Source organism: Panthera uncia, assembly GCF_023721935.1.
Source record: "Panthera uncia isolate 11264 chromosome D3 unlocalized genomic scaffold, Puncia_PCG_1.0 HiC_scaffold_8, whole genome shotgun sequence".
Taxonomy (NCBI): Eukaryota; Metazoa; Chordata; class Mammalia; order Carnivora; family Felidae; genus Panthera; species Panthera uncia.
Window position 1 is genome coordinate 55,639,354 of NW_026057586.1, and position 22,726 is coordinate 55,662,079.

General features: G+C 41.0%; 1 protein-coding gene across 4 annotated transcripts in view; it reads right to left on the bottom strand.

The window, feature by feature from the left end:
- L3MBTL4 (L3MBTL histone methyl-lysine binding protein 4) overlaps window positions 1-22,726 on the bottom strand; it is a 448,796-nt gene that overhangs the window by 215,676 nt on the left and 210,394 nt on the right. For all 4 annotated transcript variants that reach the window (XM_049620399.1, XM_049620400.1, XM_049620401.1 and 1 more), the window contains exons 11-12: window positions 21,842-21,927; window positions 19,651-19,761 (exon numbers count right to left, since the gene is read on the bottom strand). In XM_049620399.1, the coding sequence (XP_049476356.1) occupies window positions 19,651-19,761; window positions 21,842-21,927 (197 nt within the window). The remainder of the gene's footprint in view (window positions 1-19,650; window positions 19,762-21,841; window positions 21,928-22,726) is intronic.

Genomic DNA, 22,726 nt, shown 5'->3' on the forward strand with positions numbered 1-22,726 from the left:
AAAGGGAGAAGGTGTGGAAATAACGATGAGAAGTGAAGCACACAACTCTCCCATCTCCAGACCCTGGGGGCCCCTGCTGGATTGGGCTGAAGAAGAGGCAGTGTCCTCGGGGACCCAGGTTTTGTCTAGAGGAGAAGAGTAAAGAGAGTGCTCAGAGAAAAGACTCCAGAAGGCACAGGGCAAAGACTGGGGACTGCGGTGCTGGGACAGTTGAAGAGCTCAGGGGTCTGAGTTTCTTAATCAAACTGCCATAAACAGGGATAGAGAGAGAGCACAACTCCTGGTGGAATCAAAGAAGTGGGCGGTGGCATGGCTGTGAGTTAGGGGTGTTGCTGAGGAGCGGTACTGGGTCTGTGGAGGAAGGGGAGGCGGAGTGGGGAGATTGGGTCACACGCCCAACGTATGGGCCACTCCTGAATATGCTTAAATAAACTTTTATTGGCACAAATTCACTGTACAGCCTCTAATTCATGTTATTTGGCCAAAAGCACCTCAAGGAATAAAAAGGGCAAAGGAATCCTCTGATCTTGGAGAATATATACCAAACCTCCACTGGAGCCCGCTGTGCCCACCGCAGCATGTTGTGGGATTGAGGAGAGAAGTCCGTCCTATTAAATGTCCTCCAGTCAAGCTCTCCAAAATTAAGTTAAGGAGAGGAAAAAAGATTTGAGCCTGTTTAAATCCTTCCCACTGGAAAATAAATCAAGATATTCTCCCATTTTAACTTTTGAGAATTTTAGGCATCCATGAGTGTTAAATTCCCAATATATCAGAATCTGTTCCATGCTTTACTGCAATTCGGTAGCGCCTCTGCCCACACTGCCCCTGAAAATAAGTAAACACCCCGTAATCCAGGTAGGAAAGTGGCTCAGCAAGGGAATCTGCATGAGCCTGCTCTCCTGAAGGGAGGTCAGGGTGCAGGTCACAGCAGCCCACCCACCTTTGAAAACTGGCTCAAATACCGTATCTGGAAGAAATGGCACACGTAGGCTGCTAAGTGCCACCGCCATAGTCATCTCCACCATTTCTTTAAAAAAAAAATGTTTTTTTCTGTGAAGTGACAAGTATGGCATCATAGTTATTACCAATTTAAAAGCAAGCACAGTGGGAAGTGGCCCATTTAATTAATTACAGCCCATGTGCTGCGCAGCCTAAACAGTGGTGTAATTCACAACGATTCCAGCAAAACCAGAGTACCTAACAGTAAAGTCTCTACTTCCTCACACTAGGCGCTGTGGTCCTTAACTTGGAACTGCCAAGTCAGTCACAAAGCACTGAAGGATCAGTAAGGGAGACAGAGGCCGCCAGCACCTCCTCCTTCTTGGGGTACGGACTAGAAATCTGCAATACAGATGTGGTGCGCACAGGAGAGCTACAGAGGTAACCCCAGTCTCCATCTTGCACTAAGGAGCCTCTTCAGGACGGCGAGTCAGAGAACAGCTGTCACTGTCAAAGTAGAGAAGTTGCCTTCACACTAGAAACACACTGGACCTTTCCAAACACACAGACCACATGAATCCAGGTGCCACCTGTCACTAGCTGAGTGATGTTAAGTGCGACAGCTGCACAGCCTGAACTTCAACGTCCTCGCCTGCAACATGGAGGTAATAATGTCAAATCATGGGATCTGGATTATGGTATTAAGTAAAAATGAAAAAAGAAAAAAGAAATATTTGGAAGTGACAGTAGGTTGGCAACAACACATATCATCAAGAAACCATGGTCTGAGGTTCTAGTAGATTAACAAGCAATGTCTGTTCTAGCACTGAGCGCAAACCTGCCTGAATTGAACGAGGAGAGCCATGCCCTCTGTGGTAGGTCCACGGAAGGGAGCCAGGTTCTCATCTGGCTTCAGAAATCCCCGTCCCCTGGATCTTTGGAAGCCCCCCAGTACCCGTGCACTGGGAGATGTGGCACCTAATATCTCACCCTTTACTGGTTGCTAGATGGCTTGCAGAATTACTGGGTAAAGCTAAGAGCTTTGGGTCGGGGTTTTCTGTTCGGTGTTAAGTTACAAAGGGCTGCAAGCAGCAGCAGCAGTGCACCTTGTGACACAATTCCATTCAGGGCACAGACACTGGGATGAAGCAATGTCCCGTAAGCCTCCGACTATCTGAGGAACATACGTACAGATGCATGCAAACGGCAAACTCAGAGGAGACTTACCAAGATTTCTGGAGTTGAAACACGGCAGAAATTTATTTTTGTGATGAAAACATTACTTTAGGGATACAATATTTTGCTGCCCAGAAGAAAACAACGGTTTTAAAATTCCACACAATCCCTGCTTCTGCTCAGTTTAATGCCTGCAGATGCCTATTGCTTATCTGATGGGCCTTATTAGCTCTTCCATAAAGCCTGGTTTGCCTGACCCAGAAAAACAAAATGGGAATTTTAAAGAGCTCTTGGCCAACCAACCCCAGAGCAGACAAGGTAATAATATACTTTGGTGCCCACTGATGGTCAGCAGACAGAGAAGGGGGTTGGTGTGCTTCCACTCTGCGGTGCACTTCGGGGGGAGTGGCCCACTCCGTCCCTCACTCCCTCTCTCTGGCTCTCACATTTCGGCACCCCACTCACGCAGTAACTGGCTACAGCACCCACGGCAAGCACAGGTGGACTAGAACTCACTAACGACTTTGCACTGTTCTACTACTCCCACAAGTGCAAGAAATACCCTGACCTAGAGCTCCTCTTAAATAGAACCTTGGAATATTAACTTTGAATACACTCTTAGGTTCAGAACAGAAAATCACTAGAAAAGTTACATGATTTGTGAAAATTGTTTGGTCCTAGGAGCCTATCTATCCAAAAGAAAATATCCAAAGCCTTTTAAGTATAAAACTCTGACCCCTTCTCCGGGTGAAAACTGCTCGAAGAGGAGCTGAGAGACTTAAATACAAAGCCTGAATTTTCCAAGCATCTGACGGTCTGCTCCAGTGTCAAGCATGTCCCAGTGGGGATGGAGAAACGGCTCTGCCTTCAGACCTGTATCCTGAAGGCGTGGGGACTGGAGGAGATGAGCGCTAACGCTAACAAAGGCTGAGTGGTGCTGTAGCAACTCTATGGTAGTCCACCTGACCAGGGAGCTCCTTCCTTGGGGAATCGGCCTCATTCCAATGTCCATCAACCGGGCCGCAGACTCAGCCCCGTTCCAGTATCCAGCAGGGGAACAGCAGGCCAATTAGATGACCTAAGTCCTGGTCACAGTGATGGGTCTGGGGGTTGGTTCCTGACCCCATTGGAATCTTCCCATGACTTTTCTGCTAGAGTAGTAGGGAAGCTATGGCCATCTCAGTGCTGGGATGACTCGAGGGGGGCACTGTTGGTGGCCGCATGCCTAAGTGGAAAAGGAAACATCAACACCCACAGAGGGAAGGAGAGTAGGGAGATAGTCAGGAAGGTCTAGAGAAAGAGATCTGGAGGGAAAGACTGACAGAGTTGCCTGAGACCCTGGATTCAGAGACCCTGGGCATCATCTGCACACATTGTCCATTTCCCATTTCAGTGAGACAAATGCTACTCCCACTCCCCCTTTTTCCCAGTCTATGCTGGGGAAGCCTTGGATTTCTCTCACTTGCACCAGAAGAGCCTTCACAAATATTCCTTAAGGGATCCGTTCAAAATCAGAAGTTCAACCCAAAAGGCAAGGCCAAGCAGGGGCCTGAATAACTTAGAGATAAATCTAGAAACCTGGGCCTAAGACAGCTGTTGACAGTTGCCTTGGTGCAGAGAGCCCCAGTACTTCAACCGTTCCTGACAGTGTTCACTAGAACTCTTTCTTGGCCCCAAGTGGCTGACACTGGCTTTCACAGGTGGCCTTGCCCTGCACAGCTTCCGCCTGCAGGGGCTTGTGTCGTCCTCCGGCGCTGGTGACCTGGATGGAATTCCAAGCAGGGTTACTTTCAGACCCACATTCCCACAGGTGTCAATACATTCATGACCCCCCCCCCCCCCCCCCCCCCCCCCCCCCGCCGCACCGAAGCAGTTGAGAGAAGCAACAAAGCTCTGATGCAGAGGAGTACGTATCAGGAGCAGCGGATCCTGAGAGCAGGGCGGCAGAGCGCAGGTCTGGGCCCACGTGGCCTTCCCCACTTCTCTGCCCACCTGCTTCCAGTGCCCTCTCCATTCATCAGGCTTCTTTGATCCCACCCCCACCCCCTCTCTCTGCCACTGTGGACTCTCAAGCTAATCTAAAGGGTGCTTTCCTCTCTCTTCAGTCTCTCTTTGCGGGCATCATATTGCCGACGAAAAGGTCACATTACTCACAGAAGGCACATGCTCACAGTGGAAATGTGAGCGACGCATTCCCCACTCCCTGTGGCTGCAAGCGCTCATGCTCAACATTAATAAAGCCATTATTTCAGCTCCGTTTGTCATTTCGCCACCTGCTAATCGGATTTATTCCCGGTTTATGATAAAATGTCTGGTATTTATCAGGGGAAGATAAAACACTACCTCAAAACCCAGGAATTCTGCACTACTCTCAATATGTTTCACTTATTCTAATCTTTATTGAGACTTCAAGTCTAAAAGAGTCCCTTGCCTTATTTCTGCTTCTCGTGTCACACTCTGAGCACCGGTCGTATAATAAACGTTTTTAAAGAAATGAATACCATGGGCCTAAAAATGTTAGTTTCCATTGTGTTTCTCTTTTCTTGTGTGCTCCTTGGTCTGTTTTTCCCTTGAAGCCACCTGCTTTGAACTGCAGCAAATTCAGTGCCACTCCCAAAGTAAAGCCTAAATTCTAAAATTCTATAAATCAGTAGAAGTTGAAAAGAAACAACCGTGTGTTGTAAGGAGTATTAAATGAAGGTCCTTGGCCTTTTCAAAATCGACAGGGTACCCACTGTCCGACAAGGAATTTAAATTGTAACAATGATAGGCAGGTCACATCTAGTCCTGGGGCATAATTATTAAATTGCTGAACTGTAGACATATTCTATTAGGCTAGGAAGGAAGCATATATTTATTACGATGCTCACACTGCTGAAAACACATTTTAGGGCAGAGCAGAAAGGTCAATTTAAATATTTAGACAATTTTCAGTCTTGAGAGTTAATCACTGAGTAATTATTGATTTTGCCTACTGTTTAACCAGTCTCCTTTCTCTCATCTGAATTATACTTTTGGTTTCCAAAAGGGGTAAAAAAATCTGTTCAACCTTGTAAGCTTGTGATATTCACTAGTAATGTTAAAAGAGACAGAAGAAGCCTGACCTTCAGACACAAGCTGACCAAAAAGATGCAGGGATAGGGCATGCATGATCCCAAATCCAATACAGGATCAGATTCCCGGGGGCAGCTAACTGACCCCTCATGCCCTACAAGGGACTTCTGCAGGTGGATGTGCACCAGCCACCACTTCCACTTGCACCAAATGTCCTACGGCTACACTATCCAATCCGAGAGTCACTGCTCACATGTGGCAATCCATTTAGTTAAACTTAACTGAAATTGAAAATTCGGTTCCTCAGCCACATTTTCCAGTCACATGTACCAAGTGGATACCATACTAGAGAAAGCAGAGATGGAATGTCCCCATGATTACTGTGCAGAGCCTATTGGTAGTCACTATGGATAACAATCTACCACCTGGACAAGTGGCAATATGGTCTTGAAAAAGTGACACTGAGCCCTATCGTCATAAGATGGTAGGAAAGGCAGAATTAGGGGGATGTTTTGGCTACAGCCAAAGCAGAAGGGGGAATCTGAAGGACTAGTGATGGACACCTGGGGTTAGAAGGGGACCTCTATGATATTATTCTTGAATAAATGTAGCTTTTTTGGGGGGGCAACTGAAATAGAAACATTAGGATGAGCTTCAACAGAAGGGAAGCACTGAATTGGCTCTTGGATAGTGACAGACAAATTATAATTAATAATCAGAGCAAAACACTGGGGTCTCACTGCAATGCCCAGGGCTCAAGGAGGTAAAGAGCTTCGGAGCATCTAGGAGGAAGGTGCCAGGCAGCAATGCCATCCAGGAGGAAGGTGCCAGAGTAATGAATCCCCCTGGCAAGAGGGAGCTGCATCAAAAGTCATGATGGAACATCAAAGACAGCAAAGAGTGGTGAGCAAGGCTTCGGGGAGCATGTCTCAGAGATCAAGGCAGCAAGTTTCCTTGAAGGCAGCACAAAGCACTGTTGGTAAAACTGTTCATTCAGGAATCTCAGATGCAAATGGGAAATAATCAGTGTGGAGCATAGCAAGTGAGAAGATGTAATGATATTTCATATATTCCAGGTTCCTATTTATTAAGATATGCCATGCTAATTCACCAATGGAGATATCCTGTGGACACGGGCATAGGCTGTCACAGGATATGCCTCATCAGCTGGGAAGCAAAGAAAGGTTTAAGCCAAGTGAAATGGGTCGCCCTCAAAAAGTAATGTGCACCCCTCAGGCGGCTGGCAGTTTTGACACTGAAGTCACAATTATTTTAAGAGAAGGTTATTATTACGAGCAAATCACTAGCAAGCATTACTGTTCATAATTCCAACCATTTATTATCCATTATGCATCCATTACTACTCCACAGTGCCACTGTTTGTCATGTGTTATTAGTATAATGGCCCCATAATGGGCTATGCTTCTTTGACACTGTTATAACTGCCATGATTCACAAAGCCAATATTACAAGGGAGAAAGGATCATATACAATGAAATAATGCATGACTGCAGTTATTCAAATATTATATCATTCTCGGCCATGCTTACCATTATCACGCTGTTTATTAAAGGTGTATTAGTAACAGCAAACTGCCAATTAATCCAATTTTCCATGTGATGTTATAAATAGCTACTCTTTTGTGAGGGAATATGTAGAGGGCACATAGTTAATGCCAAGAGTTAATGCTCATTTGTGCATTAAGGAATAACTAATCCTTAATAATCAGTAATTCATTACAGCAAACAATCTATCTGTACATTTTTATTTGCAACTCACATTCATTCATTCATTCATTCAGCAAATATTTATTTGCCACTCCTGAAATGCCAGATACTTGTGCTATGGACACTGGGGATATCAAGAGTACCTGAGTAATCAAGAGAGAAAAGGGTTTCCTCTATTAGCTTACATTCTAGTGGCAAAATAGATGATAAAAGAAATAAGTGAATACATAATTTAATGTCAGATAACCACAAGTCTTATGATGAAAATTAAATTCATGTAAGAGGAGAGTAAATTGCTTTACAGAAGCAGGGATCATTAGACAGGAACATGGATAATTCTCCCACTGCAACAAGTAGGAATTTTGAGTATGTATATTTGGACAAGGATAGAAAGGTAGATTTGGCATGGGGATAGGAGCAATTTTACTCTGCATTTCTTCCATTTTCCCAGAGAATGAGAAGCCAAGGTTACAAAAGGGGAATGAGGAGAAGGACGTGAGGACAGAGGATGTGGGAAACGGTGTTCCTGGAGAATGGGGACATGAACTGATTTGGGAAATGGAGCGCAATCACAAGAATGAACTTATGGTTCCCTTGGACACTTGCAGAGATAAATTTAAAGTTAGACCTCTTGGAATGGCTCTTCATTTTTCTCCAGGCATAGGATTTTTCTGGCCTCACTCAGAAATTTGCAAACAGGCAACCATTTGAGAATGGGTGAATATCACATTGTCAGTGAAGTGAGGGGCTACGGAGAGACACTCTGAGCAGAAAGAGAAGACAGTCCACTTGGAAGAGGATGCAAATGCCAGAGACATGGCACGTGGTAAACAAGACAACAACACCTGCTTCACTGAAGGTTCTGTACGCAAAACCTCTGAGGTCAGCCCAGAACCTACTGATTTTGAATGGCCCTAAAAGCATCTACATGTAGCTCATACATAGAGATTTTATACATATTTTCTTTGGGCTTCACTGTCCATTTATAACTTTGGTACATTCACATAAAATTGAGGCCACTTTCACATATTAGAAAAAAAAATGCATCTTCTAACCTCACAAAGCAAATCTTTACTGGAAAAAAAAAAACCATGAAAAAAGAATTCTCCTATTTCCCTGATTCTATCATGCACATCCCTCAACCCACCCTGTACTACAGTTCACTGATTATTAAATCAAGATGCACCTCACAATAAATTGTGAAGAATTTTGCCAGTTGCCTGTTATAGAAGTTGGTCACGGAATAGCTGTCATTGCCCACACTGGTTTTGAATATAGCCAATCCTTCAACAGATGATTTTGGCATTTTTCAAAAGCAGAAGAGAGGGTTATGTGTGATCCCTTCATGTGAAGTTAAGAGTGAAGTATCACTTTCAGCTGAAAAGATAATTTTTCAAACTGAATTCAAAAGTCATTAGCCAAATCCTAGTATTTTTCTATTTTCTTCCAAATTTTACAATGGTCTCTAAAGGTAATAAAATGTGGAATAAGATTGTAGAAGTAAGTCAAGATCACACAGGATTAGTGGGGCACATTAGAAGAGATGATTCTTTTTCATCTAAATATAATAATAGGAATGGGGCACCTGGGTGGCTCGGGGCACCTGGGTGGCTCAGTCGGCTGGGCGACCGACTTAGGCTCAGATCATGATCTCACAGTTTGTGAGTTCGAGCCCCGCGTGGGGCTCTGTGCTGACAGCTCAGAGCCTGGAGCCTGCTTCGGATTCTGTGTCTCCCCCCCTCTCTAACCCTCCCCTGCTCACGCTCTGTGTCTGTCTCTTAATAATAAATAAACATAAAAAAATAAAAATAAAATAAATAAATAAATAAATAAATAAATAAATATAATAATAGGAAGATACCAAAGAGTGTGTGCAGGAGAGTCATGTGATCCAACCCATGTTTTCAAGTTCACTCTGGCATCTTTATATAGTATGGACGGACAGGATCTCGAGTGGATCCAGAGAGCAGCTGGGAGGTAACTGTAGTGGTCCAACTGACAGATGATGTCAGCTGTCAGTAGGGTGACTGTCATGAGATGGAGAGCAGCAATGGGACTAGGGATATAGTATTTGGAGTCAGAATCAATCGAATATGGTGGTTGACTGCATATGGTTGTTTCAAGATGGGTACATTTTAGGAATGACTCCCAAGTGTCTGGTTTGAGCAATTTGATGGGTAAGTTGCCATTATTAAGTTGAAGATGCCTAAGGGAGAAACGGGTTGGGGCCTATATAGTGAGGAGTTCATGAAACATATAAAAGATGTCAAGTAACAGTTAAATATATGGCCCTGGGGCTCTGGAGAAGAGGTCATGGAAATAGACAGATACAAATTTGGAAGTTATCAGTCAATAAAAGGTCCCGACAACCAGCGGAGTGGATGAGTTCTCTCAGGGAGATAGAACCCAGCAGAGGTGCTCAGCCCAGGCAGTGCATTAGAATAACCTGAGGAGCTCCCAAAATGCTGGGCATTTGAAATATGCACTCAGGCTTCAGAGCTACCAGAGCAGAGAAGTAAAGACAAAGGGACCAAGGCCTTGGGCAAGAGGTTAAGGACAGAAGCCAATGAGAAGATTCAAAAGGAGCAAAGAGGTAGAGGAGAACAAGGTAAATGTAACCGCATAGACCCTACAAGAATGATTACTGCTACCCAAAGGAAAAGGACAGGGAAATACTGATCATTACATTAGGAGTCCAAGGACTGAGTGCCAGCCTCTCAGCTCTCTGACATAAAGCCTCACTGTGGACACCAAATTAGGGAGCATACATTTGAAGGAGTTAATTAGATGACTTAATTTTCCTACAACAGTATCACAGGTCGGAGGGCTCCCCAGAGAACCACCCAGATCTTAATGTCTGCTGAATTTAGAATCCAAAAGCAGCCACTCATGCCTGGCTTACTGTGGAGGGCAGTGGACACGCACCACCCTCCTCAACCCATGTGGAGAAGAGAATTAAAAACGAGGGCAGAAGACACACAGACTGCCTTTCTCTAAATGTGAATAAGTACTTCTTGTTCATATTTGAGAAGGGAGCACATTCCGACTCCAGCAGGTCTGGGGGAGGCCCTGATTCTCCATTTCTGCACTCTTCCAGGTAATGCTGGATCTGGATCCTGCTGCTGTGGAAAACCCTCCCCTGTACTACACCCTTGAAATGCAACCCCCAGTTCCTGCCACACCCAGTTCCGCCAGGATGTGGAATATTGCCTAAACATTTTCAACTGTGCCTGTTTCCAGTTTTTGCCCTGCCTGCCTACCAGATCATCAACCTGTTCACTGGGGCCGTCATCCTGCCCAGCCTGTATCTCTGAACCCCATCTTTGGTTCAACTTTGATTCATTCCCTACTGGTTCAATGGCCCTGGAACACAAATACATCCTCTGAGTTTACAGGATCTACACATCCCTTCTTTTTCTATCACCAGAACCCCTTGGGTCCCAGTGAATATGGCCCCGTCCCGTTGTTTCCATGACCCAGTCCTGTTTCTGCCAAGAAAGCAAGGACACACACACACCTGGGCGGAGTCCTGGAGTAGACAGTGCTGGGAACAAGCCCCTAAGAAGCAGTAGTAGAAAAAGAAGACCCATAGCAACCATTTGTGCTGCAGACCCCTGTGGCCCGTTTCCCACAGCTGAGCCCCAGTGGCTCCCACAGCTATGCAACTTCCTGCGATTCCTCTGCTCACTGGTCCAAACACAGATCGTGTACAGACCACTGGCTCAAGGGGCTTTCAATTAAAAAAAAAAAAAAGAAGACGAAGAAATGTGTATATAGATACAAACATGCATGCATACACACACATACACATTAAGACAGATTAAACTTGAAATCTCCTTTGTCTCTACATGATAGTAAATAAAGGCATTTGGTGTTTGGAAATGCAAATAAAACAAGGCATGTTCTATACTTTTTCTAAGAGAGGAAAAACTGTTCTCCTGGAGAAGCCATCTGCCCCTCGGCATCTTTGCTCACAAGGCTTGCTGCATTTGCAAATGGGCTTTTACAACATTCGATAGTTTGTGCCGTGCCCCCCATATTGAACTGTGATTTAACCTACCTCCCCAACTAGCTTGTGAGGGCAGGTTCCAAGTCTCAACATCACCCCAGGGCCCACTGCTCCTGGAATGGTCTCTTTAGTAAGTAAAATCTCTTGATTTTAGTAAGTAAAAGCCCCCTCTCCCTCTTTTTAATGAGCATCTTAATTTTGTCCAGTACTACTGCTTTGGGTAGTAGTACCCAAATAGTTATAATGGTTCCCAAAGTTGTCCACATCCTAAGCCCAGAAACCTGTGAAAGCGTTACCTGAGATGGCAAGAGGGAATTTGCAGGTGTCATCTTGAGATGGGGGAGATTATCCTGGGTTTCCGGTGGGCCCAAGGTAATCACAACTGCCCTGATTAGTAGGAGGCAGAAATATCAGAGAGAGGTTTGAAGATGCTATGCTGCTGGCTTCGAATGTGGAGAAAGGGAACATGAGCCAAGGAGCAGATGCAAGCCCTAGGAACTGGAAAAGGCAAGGGAAAGGGTTCTCCCCCAGAGCATCCAAAAGGAATCCCTGCTGAAATCTTGGTTGGAGCCTAGTGACACTGCCAACCTAAAGAAATATGCATTGTGCCACTGAGTTTGTGGTAATTTGTTACAGCAGCAGTGGGAAAATAATACAACTCCATTTTGGAAATAAATTAATCTAATGTAAGAATTCACTCGTTCTCTTCTCACAGAAGAAGCTGCTTTCCCTGAGTCTATCCATCATCGTTTCTTATTTCACAAGAAATGACACAGATTTCAGAACAAGATGGGAGATGTATTCACCCTCTTGCCTAGTCACTTTATTCTGGGGAGTTTTTTGCTCTTATTTATTTTTGATAGATATTCTTCCACTGGTAAAAATAGAGTGCCTATGAAGCAAGATGTGAGAAAAAGAGATGATATCCAGCCTAATTAGCTAAGTATCAGTATTAGTAAGGGCATGTGGAATGTCAAAACTGCAGCTGGTCAGAAATAGTACGCTTCTGTTCAAGAAAACCATGGAAAACATGCACATCTCCTCCAAAGCCAAGGCAAATCCAACAGACTCTCTTGCTTTCCCTGAAGGAAGAGAGCAGGTCCACACTGCACGTTCTGACTGAACATCTGAGAAACAAGAGGTTTCGTTATCACAGCAGGCAAGGGGTCTCATACTTCCTGAGTAAATATAAAGCACTGAATAAAGCAACAGACTACAGATAATGGAGGACCTTTTTTTTTAAGTTGAGAATTGTTAGCCTAAAATGAGATCCTTACTAAAAAGTCCAGTAACTCTTGAAACACAAATATAATCCAGCATCTGTACCCACAGGTATGTGCATTTTGCAGCCGAACAACATGTAGCATCCCTCAGACGCTCAAAGAAATGTATAATCCTAAAATAAGGGTTAAGAACAACTAGTGCTACAACATCATCATCTTTATTTAAGAAGTTTCTACACAGACAGTGTTCTGCACAGAAAACTGCGAAATGTTCTATTTCTATTCTATTCCGCTCATGACTAAGCTGATGCCTCCAGCCAAATAATCACATGTCAGGATCTTATTAGCTCTCACAGGTCAGGCTGGTGAGATGGGGGCTTGGTGAGGATTACTTAAGGAGTGCCAGCAATGGCTCCAGAGTGGGACATCCGAGTCATCGCCAGGGCAGTTCTTCCTGGAGGTGCTGTTGGGCATATGATTCTGTTCTGGATATAGAGACTTTAATAAAAACGTTCAAGGTAAGTATCTATTTACATTTCTTTGAGAGTATAATTCTAGTGGCAAGGAAGCTTGCCCAATGAAAGATTATACATCGTTTGGGGAGCTTGACTACATTCACACTGAAAATCAAATGAATGGATGGTTATCAATTGATACGAGGAGAAATATATTTAAGTCTAGAAGCTATTAATTATATGGTATAGCTCATCTCTTCTACCTCTTTCCACTGAATATCTAAAACTAAATTAGAAAATAAACATAGATGTGGTTTCGTTCAAAAATATTAAAAAAAATAAGGCAAGAACACAAAACCGTTTATACTAAAAGTAACAACTTTGTAAGTTCATCTCTCATAGCCAAATCAGTCTGGTATATCTGTTAAGACAGGAGTTGGCAAATTATAGTCCACAGGCCAAACAGGGCCCATCATCTGTTTTTGTGCATCCTGTGAGCTAAAAATTGATTGATTTTTATATTTTTTAATGGCTGCAAAAATCAAAAGAAGAGTATTTCATAACATGTGAAAATTACAGAGAATTCAAATTTCAGTGTCTGCAGTTTTACAGGAACATAGCCACCCTCATCTGCTTGCATACTGTTAATGACTGTTTTTGTGCTAAACCACAGAACCAAGGAGTCGCGGCAGGGACCTCAAGGCCCATAAAGGCTGAAATAGTTCCTTGCTGTCCCTTTACAGGAAGAGATGCTGCCCTATGGGTTACAAGCTCCGGCTGTAGTTGGGTGGCCTTGGACAAGTGGCTTAAGCTACGTGTGACTGTCTTTTCACCTGCATCTACGTTATAGGCTTGCTGTCTGGTTTAAGAGAATATGAAAATATAAAAGCACATAAACAGCAACATGTAGGCACCACAACTGAGTCAGCCATCACCGATATTATTGTTGCTGCTGTTTGCTGTTACTATAATTACACTAATGCACCTTTACCGGGGAGGGCATTCTACCTGCCATAAACCTATCTGGAAATCATGGCTGACACTAATTTATAGTTTCACCTACTCTTAAAAAATATCTTTTCATTAATTGGTCATAATATTTTTGAAATTTGTCCCAGTCTCCTTCCCAAATGAAGACAGTCATCAATCATTGTGGCACTGTAATGGGCGTTAATTAGAAGTTTAGCTCAAAGGACAGTCATTTTTAATGTTAGTATCTTGTTCTGTCCTCATATTTCAAAACCATTTTCAAAAATGCATCCCAGCTAGAGACAGTGGCAAGAGAGGTGATATATTCCACTTCTGCTCCCTTTTTGACAGATAATTAAACAAGGACTCATAGGGGTCAAGCAACTTTCTCGAAGCACAGGAAACGCTTAATTAAAATGAACATTCACTGACTTGTATTTGGACTTTTGCTTTGCACTAATCCACCTGCAGGTTTTTCAAACAAAAGCTTTGAACTTATTGGTCTGCCCAAAAATTCAAAACAGTCTGGTCACACAAGTAGACAACTTACCATGACAATTGGACAATTTTTGTCGTGATGCTTTTATTTCATTTAGAAATGCCACAAATACATCCAGTTAATGCATTAAATATGAAAAGACTTGCTGAAGACACTCAATTTATTAATGATTCAAGAGAATTTCCTAAAGCATCTATTTGGAATTCATTTATAATTCATTTCACAGCTTAGCTGTGGTTCCCACAGGGCAAATATTTATCAAATATTTCTGTTTTAAGTCCTCCTTTTACATTTATTTGTAGAAGAATACACTCTTTTTTTTCCTAAATAAAGGCTAACCTTCCTAAAAGCATCCATCCGTCTATTGTAGTTTAACGTGCATTTCCTGATAAGGTGACAGTAATGGGCCTTCAAATATAACAGAGTATACTGTGCAACCAAACAAAAGAATAATTATTAAACATAATAGATGGCTATAAACTGAACACGATACACACTGAGTATATCATAAATATTTATTAGAAAGTAACTATGGTAATTAATAAACACAGTAATCAACACAAGGGAAATAGCATCTTAAAAACCTGCCATGGCAAGAAAAACTTCATAAGCCATGAACCACACATGAGCAAATTAATATTTTCAGTATGAAAATAAGAATGTCTGACTTGACTAGTGCCAGTGGACTTAAAAGAGCAAGAGTGGAGAATATCTTGAGTCAGGCTGCCGCTGCCCTGTCCTGCCAACACTGACAATTTATAGTCTCTAGTTCCTATGGCTTATCACAGCTAGAGGGTAATATCTGAAATGAGAGAGCACTAGCTTTGGAATTAGAAACATGAGTTTACAGCCAGTTCTTCCACTACTGATTGGGAACTCTGGGTCAATACTTAAAGTCTCCATGCCAACTGTGAGGCAGAAATAACCCATACCTGTAAGAGCTTTGTGTAACCAGTCTTACTGTGGTGATCAAATATGGAATCACTATGTTGCACACCCGAACCCAATTCAGTGTCACATGTCAGTTAGTCCTCAATAAAAACAAAAGTTTTTAAAAAAGTTGTTGTGAAGATAAAGGTACAATACATAAGATACTTAGCTAAGTGTCTGAAACAAGGTCCATATTCAATAACTGGGTCTTCTTACTCTACTGATAACACTTCTGTGACTTCTGAGCCTGACACCATATCTACTGCTGTTATCACTTCTACTACTGCAACCGCTAAGAAGTCACTGCATCCTACTCCTTTTGGCCAATGTACTATTGGCGGTAACATGTCAACTGTAATAATTCACATTCTTTGTATCTGCACACATAAGGCCCACTAGGCTAGGTAGTATTTAAAATATAAAATAAAAACACCATAACAAGTGTTGGTGAAGATGTAGAGAAACTAAAACCTTCATGTTCCATTGGTGGGAATGTAAAATGGTGCAACCACTACGGAAAACATTTTATGTTAAAAAAAGAGTTACCACATGATCCAGCAGTTCTACTCCTAGAGATATACCCAAGAGAAACAAAAACTTACATCCACTAAAAAACATACACAAATGTTCATAGCAGCATTACTCAAAACAACCAAAAAACGGAAACGACCCAAACATCTACAATGATGAATGGATCACGAAATGTGGTAGATCCATCTGTACAATGGAATACTATTTAGAAATAAAAAGTAACGAACTACTGATACATGCTACAAGATGGATGAACCTTCAAAACACTATGCTATGTGAAAGAAGCCAGGTACAAAAGATGACATACTTATTACATGATTCCATTTATATGGCATGTTCAGAATAGGCAAATCCACAGAGACAGAAAATGGAATTAGTGATTGCCAGGGGCTGCGAGGAGATGTAGACCAAGGAGTCATTGCTAGGGCGTATGAGCTTTCTTTTGGGAGGAATGACAAGGTTCTAAACTTAGATAGTAGTGATGGGTGCACAGCTCTGGGAATATAGTCAAAACCAGTGAAGTTTATGGTGTGTGAGTTATATCTCAAAAAAGCTGCTTTAAAAATAGAATTAATCAAGCACATAAGGTCAACTACATATTTGAGGAGTGGCAGAAGGGAAAAAAGTTAGTCTTCTGGATCTACTGCGCTCTGCCAGGGCGTGCCAGTACCACCGCCCAAACCTCCAGGGAGGACAGGCAGTGTGGGCTCAGCACAAAGGACAAAGTAGGGTGGGTTAAGAGGGAACTCGGTCCCCACCCTAGACATCTGCTCTCCCATTATGAAGTGGGATATTTATGATAACGATTAAAACATAAGAATAGAAGGAGGAGGAAGACTATAAGCTCTAGAGTTGAAAACTCTGTTTGAAAGCTGGGGTTTAAACCCAGTTCCCCTCGGGCTCCCGGTGGCTCAGTTGGTTAAGCTTCTGACTCTCAACTTTGGCTAAAGTCATGATCTCACGGTTCATGAGAGGGAGTGCCACGTCGGGCTCTGTGTTGACAGGGCAGATTGGGATTCTCTCCCTCATTCTCTGCCCCTCCTCTGCTTGTGCTTTCTCTCTCTCTCCCTCTTGTGACCTTGGACCAATTACTTAACCTCCCTGGCCTTCAGTTTCCTCATCCATAAAATGAGTATAATAATAGCACCTTTGTTCCCACGGTTGCTATGAGGATGCACTAATGCATATAAGCCCTTACAAGAGTGTCGTCTGATAAAATTAAGTGCCATCGTCGTCATTATCATCATCATTAGTATAGTTTTTTTGGTTGACCTGCTGACTCTACTCTCAGCGGTCAGACACAAGCATGCAGCACAATACCATATGAGCACGAGCACTCCCAGGGGAGTACCCCTCGAACTCACCAGGGACTGTGGGCTTGTTCCTCCTCTGCCTACCGATGACAATTCCTTTCATGAGGCCTCTTTGTTAGCACAGAAAATAAAGGCACCCAGGGAGAGCAGCACAGGGCATTTGCACTGGCTAATAACAGCAGTTACCACTGACGGTGCTAGAGAGAGTCAGGCACATTTTTGGGTATTTTACATTTGTTACTTCACTGAATTATCACAACAAGCCTGCAAGGTAGGCATTATTAACCACATCACTTTACAGATAAGAAGAAGTTCAAATATACTGAGTAACCAAGCTAATAACACAGTTAAATAAGTCAGAGCTGACATTCAAACCCAGATCCGTTTATCCTATGTCACTTTCGTACATTATGTTGAACTGGATTTCCAATGGAAGAGTGAGTAATCAGGACAGGAGTTAGGAATGAGAGAAGAGTATTTTTTTGTTTCACACAATTACTCAAATAACAGGATGCCAGAATATATGCAGTGCCATCTGTTCTTTCACTCATTCATTCACACGTTTATTAAGCACCTATTATGTGCCAGTGTCAGTGATAAAAACAGTCTTGGAAAGATAGATGTTAAAAGAGAAAATTACAAAAAAATTTTTTTAATAAATAAAAGAGAAAATTACAGAAGAATATGGTCAGCATATTAATAAACAAATGGTGCTGGACAAACAGGAGATCAGGGAAGTGTCAACTGTGTTCTCTACTGCAGAGAGAGTCCCATCCACTGCTTTCAATTTCCTTAAACAAGAATTCAGAGGAAAACACTTGAGACTCATTTTCAATGCCTTTTTCTCCCTGGGAACACTGATGAATGGAATTTTAAGCCACACTTCTGAATCTTTTCTATAATTTGTGTCTATTCAGAAAACTGCCAGCCCACAATCTTTCTCCCTATACCTCATGGGACAGGACAAGGATATACCCAACTGCAGGACTGGGGGTGGATGCAGCATGGAGAGTCCATGGCAAAATGGAGGTTCCATCACAGGAATGGGCTATAAGAGGGCAGAGGCTGTTAGTGAGGTCAAAAGTACTCTATAAGCCCCAAGACATTAATGTCCATTCCAGGACTGATAACATTCTGACAGATTGAATGGTATGTGCAAGCAATTCATTTCACATTTTATAAAGCACCATTTCACAGGGTAGAGAATGTCAGCAGCATAAACACATCTTAATTTAGTCCTAAAATCCTAACGGGATTTCCACTGCACTCACAACCACAGAGGTAACACTTAAGGTTCTAATCCTGTCAGAGAGACGAGGCATTTTTCAACTTTTTCCTTATAGTAAAAGACAAAGCAATTACCATGGAAGAGAAAGAATAAGGAGAAGATACATGAAATATTTCTTTGGAAGGACCAGCTAAATTCTCAGAGATTTAAAAGGATCAATGTTGAGATAGTAAATAAGAAATACACTAAATTCAATTTAGGAACCAAAGTTTTTCAAATATTTCAAGGTAATGTGTTAGCCCAATATGATCACATAAATAAGCTGGCAAATACATTCAACTGGATACCACGATACATAGCTTATGAATCACAAGAAAGCAATCTGTCACTTAGAATTCTAAATAAGATTTTATGTACTATTGAGTTTTTCCTATAAATGCAATAATTGTATAATAAAAGTTAAAAGAGAATTCAGAGAAAAAAACCTGAGGTTCATTTTCAATAACAAAATATTCGTGAATTTATAAAGTAATTACGATATCCAAAAGTTATTCCCAGAGCAAGTGCTGTAAGAGTAAGTAATAAAGAGCCACAAATAATAATTTCAGCAATATGCTTAAAATTAAATTTAATATAAAATATAAATAACAATATATGTAAGAGAAAACACCTATAATGTATTAGTTCTGAACAGCATTCAGCATAGTTGTTTCCATTTGTCAGAAGAATAAAACACTGCCAATTCTTGATAATCTATGGCCAAATACTCATCTCTAAATTTTACTAAAATACATGTACTGATTATTCTTTATGAGATAAATTATTCAGCATATAGCACATAAGATTTATTTTAAATTATAACTGTACATCACACATAAAAGCATCTTTCTTGATAGTGCCTATTTTCAAAGTAGTTGACTTGAATCTTTTTATTATTATGAAATAAACTGTGTTTGGGTGGAAAATAACTTTTGAATTGTCATATGTTATATAATTATTGAATACCACAACTTTCAGCTCTGTACAAAAAAATGAAAAGCTTCTAAGAAAATTTAGTTTTGATGATGTGTGCTTTTAAAAAAGTAGATTTCACAATAAGAACAGTAGAGAAATCTGTTCATCAAATATTTATATCAAAATTTAACTTTTTGTTTTAGCTACAGTGACTAAAGTCCTTTTATTCCTTTTTCTTTGCTCTAACAAAGAACAGTAGAAAACAAAGACTTAATTGTTCTTGTTAAGGTGTTTAATGACTATTTCAAAGAAATAGCTGATAATAGTGACAAAAGGCAGCTATAAAAAGAAAGAAAGAAAGAGAGAGAGAAAGAACAAAAGAAAGACAGAAAGACAGAAAGAACAAAAGAAAGAAAGAAAGAAAGAAAGAAAGTCTAAACAGCAAATCCCAACGTGAATATGTTAGAATCCCACTCAAAATCAGTTGTGTGTCTAATCTACAGATTCCGTGTCAGGTACCAGCCAGCTGGAAATCTCTGTATCCAGGAACTGGGACTAGGAACAAAATCAGTGGAAGTTTTCTCCTCCAACGGAGCCAAGAAATTGGAGCCACAACAGCAGGGCACTTCTGGCAAGTTCCTACCTTTAACCGCTGCTCATCCACATCGATGACTGTAGCCACGCGAATTAGCCTGGGGTTCCGTCTGTCCACCGCTTCAAGCCTCATGCTGGGCAGAAAACCGTGGGGTGGCCGCTGAAACATCAAGAGAGCCAAAGTCAGCAAAATCCCACTGCTCAGATGCCACATCGCATGTTTTCTAAAGTGCAATTGATCTGACTTTGCATTTAGACCTTGAACACAACTGGAATTTAGTTTTAAGGGCACGTAACACTTCGTGCATATTATTTTATCCAGTTTCATAAAAACCTGTGAGAGGAGAAAGAATTTTTTGGTCATTTTCAAGATAGCTAAAAAGACAGATTAAATCATATATTCATTAACAATCACAAGATTCAAAATAGGTTCTAATTTATTAACAATTTATCAATTTGATTAATTTTTTCTGAAATTAACTTTATAAATCAAGAAACTGTTGACCACTCTCACTGTCCAGTTTTGTAGAGTATGACTCAGAAGACAAAATTATTTACTAAATAATTAGAAAAACATAAACATAATCCTTTATAAATCTAAATTTTAAAATAGATAAAAGCTGCATAACTCTTGACAGTTAAAACTATTTTAGAATCAAACCACAATGTAATTTAAAGCTATAACCTGTGCTTTGTTACTTATCTGTAACGTAAGCATGTTAAAAACTGTTTTAATTTAAGCTTCTTCCAAAAATCCTAGGAACCAGGAGTCTATAATGAGGACACTTAGGAAATCCTAAAGAAAATGGGGTGGGAAAAAGCACACTGGGACTTACCAAATCATTGACACCAATGAAATTTAAATACAAAAAATCAAAGTCAAAAGACAACTCCAGCAGTGTTCATAGGTTGGTAAAAAGTCACTCTGAAAGCTATTAACACATAACATATTCAATCGACTTTATTGAAAATGAAACTGTACTGAATTTTGTAAGTCTAGAAATGGCAATAGGAAGCCCTCATAATACATAATAAACAGTTAAATCTTTCTCCAATATCTGGTTTGCTTCTTTCCCGCTTTTGTGGAAGTATATTTTCTTCTAAAATGCATTATTATGTCTACTAAATGGAATATACTGACTACAAGTAGGTCTTTGATGCTTGAAAATCTTTCTGTTCTCCCCAAGGTCACTGTCCTGATAACAAAGGTAATAGTTTCATATTGCAGATGCCAAAGATACACAGCTTGAGATGAATCCATGATAACTCCATGTCAGAGCCTGGAAGTTGCCTTTTTAACGAAATCATAATTTTATTTTCTTGTAATTTTCTTCTTGGAAAAATAAAATGAGTTTTGACAGAAAGCAAAAGAGAAAGAGGTTAACTACCAGCAGCTGGTACTTTGCTTATCGAGTTTTTTCAATTCCTGAAGTCCTTTCTAGCACTCCAGGACTTCTGGCTTTCTTAATTTGATTAAATTCATTTTCCAAATCCAGCCTATTATAACAGATTTATTTAAAAAAATGAAATAGCATTTTGTTTAAAATCCCTTTTGATCCCTAGAAAACTTTTTATAAATGAAATCGTATGTAGAAGCTCGCTATATAAAATTCTGACTAAAGATGAATCAGGAAGCCTGGAGCACACAATTAAGTTGAAAGGGAACAATCTGAAAACCACTTTACAACATAAATATCTCTAACTGTACTATCAGTGCACTGTCTTTTCCCCAATAATTTATGCTTGGTTCAACCCTGGAATAAAGGTATAAGTACAAATTTGAACTTTAAAAACTGGTATTCTAAATGCTAAAAGCAATGTTTCCCTCAAAATGGATAAAACTGTAACACACACCCACTACATACAGTTCACCTATTTTATTATGGCATCGTTGGCATTCAAACAGTTCCCAAGACTGAAAGTTCAGAGTTCCCGCCATGTGGACTAAGACAAGCAGAAATGAAGGACTCTGCCATTATTAGGGGTTGATGAGGGGCTTTCAACTACACTAGGGTGGGCTACTGTGCTTTGTAAGAAGGGAAACCATCATTACTTTTGTGTAGAGGAACAATAGTAAGTGAGTCACCTCCTTTGTAGTTTTAACTGAAAACCAGGCAAAGTGGTTATGAAAATAACACTTGCATTTAAAAAGAAAAAAACTAGAATACTTTGAGCTGCCAAATTAAGTCAACATGTACACCGTTTCAAGTTGAGAGTGTATTAGAGAGTATACAACTCACCATTTTAAAAACTTTGGCAGGAACAGCATTAGTTTGAGTAGCTTCCAGATATTCTGTCCAGGAAAAATTTTCTGGATCAGGATAACCTGAAAAATACATATACATATCAAAAAATTACTCACTAATATTTTGATTCCCATGTACTATAAGACATTTGACCTTCTGTGAACTGCTCACTATTTAACAGCCCCTATGCTAAGAACCTCACATACATTACCTAAGTCTATTTTAACCTCTGAATGGGCTGTTTCACCCCCACTAAGGCAAGCAAGCACTCATATATCGGTTCATTCATTCACTCAACAAGGTTAAACAGGTTGGCCAAGGTCAAATGGTGGGTATTTGGCAGAGCCTGGTTACACCCAAAAGGCCTCTTTAGAAAGTTTGAAAAAACACTCACAATCCCTGTCTGACCTCAGACCATAAACTGAAAATCTTTCCAATTTCTCCAATACTTCTGCATCTATTAGGGTTTTGTTCTCTTAATTACATCTCTGTAATTGCAATTTCCCAGGTTTGCCATTTATAATTGCAACTTATATATTGGTATAACATGGTACAAAGCACTGTATGTTTAAAAAAATTCTAACTGGGGGCACCTGGGTGGCTCAGCCGGTTGAGCATCCAACTCTTGATTTGGGCTCAGGTCATGATCCCAGAGTCAAGGGATCAAGCCCCACATGGAGCTCTGCACTGAGTGTAGAGATTGCTTGAGATTCTCTCCCCCTCTCCCTCTCCCCCTCCCCTACTTGTGCTCACTATCACGTTCCTTCCTCCGTCTCTCCCTCTCTCTCTCTCTCTCTCTCTCTCTCTCTCTCTATATATATATATATATATATACATGTGTGTATATATATATATATGTGTGTGTGTGTGTGTGTGTGT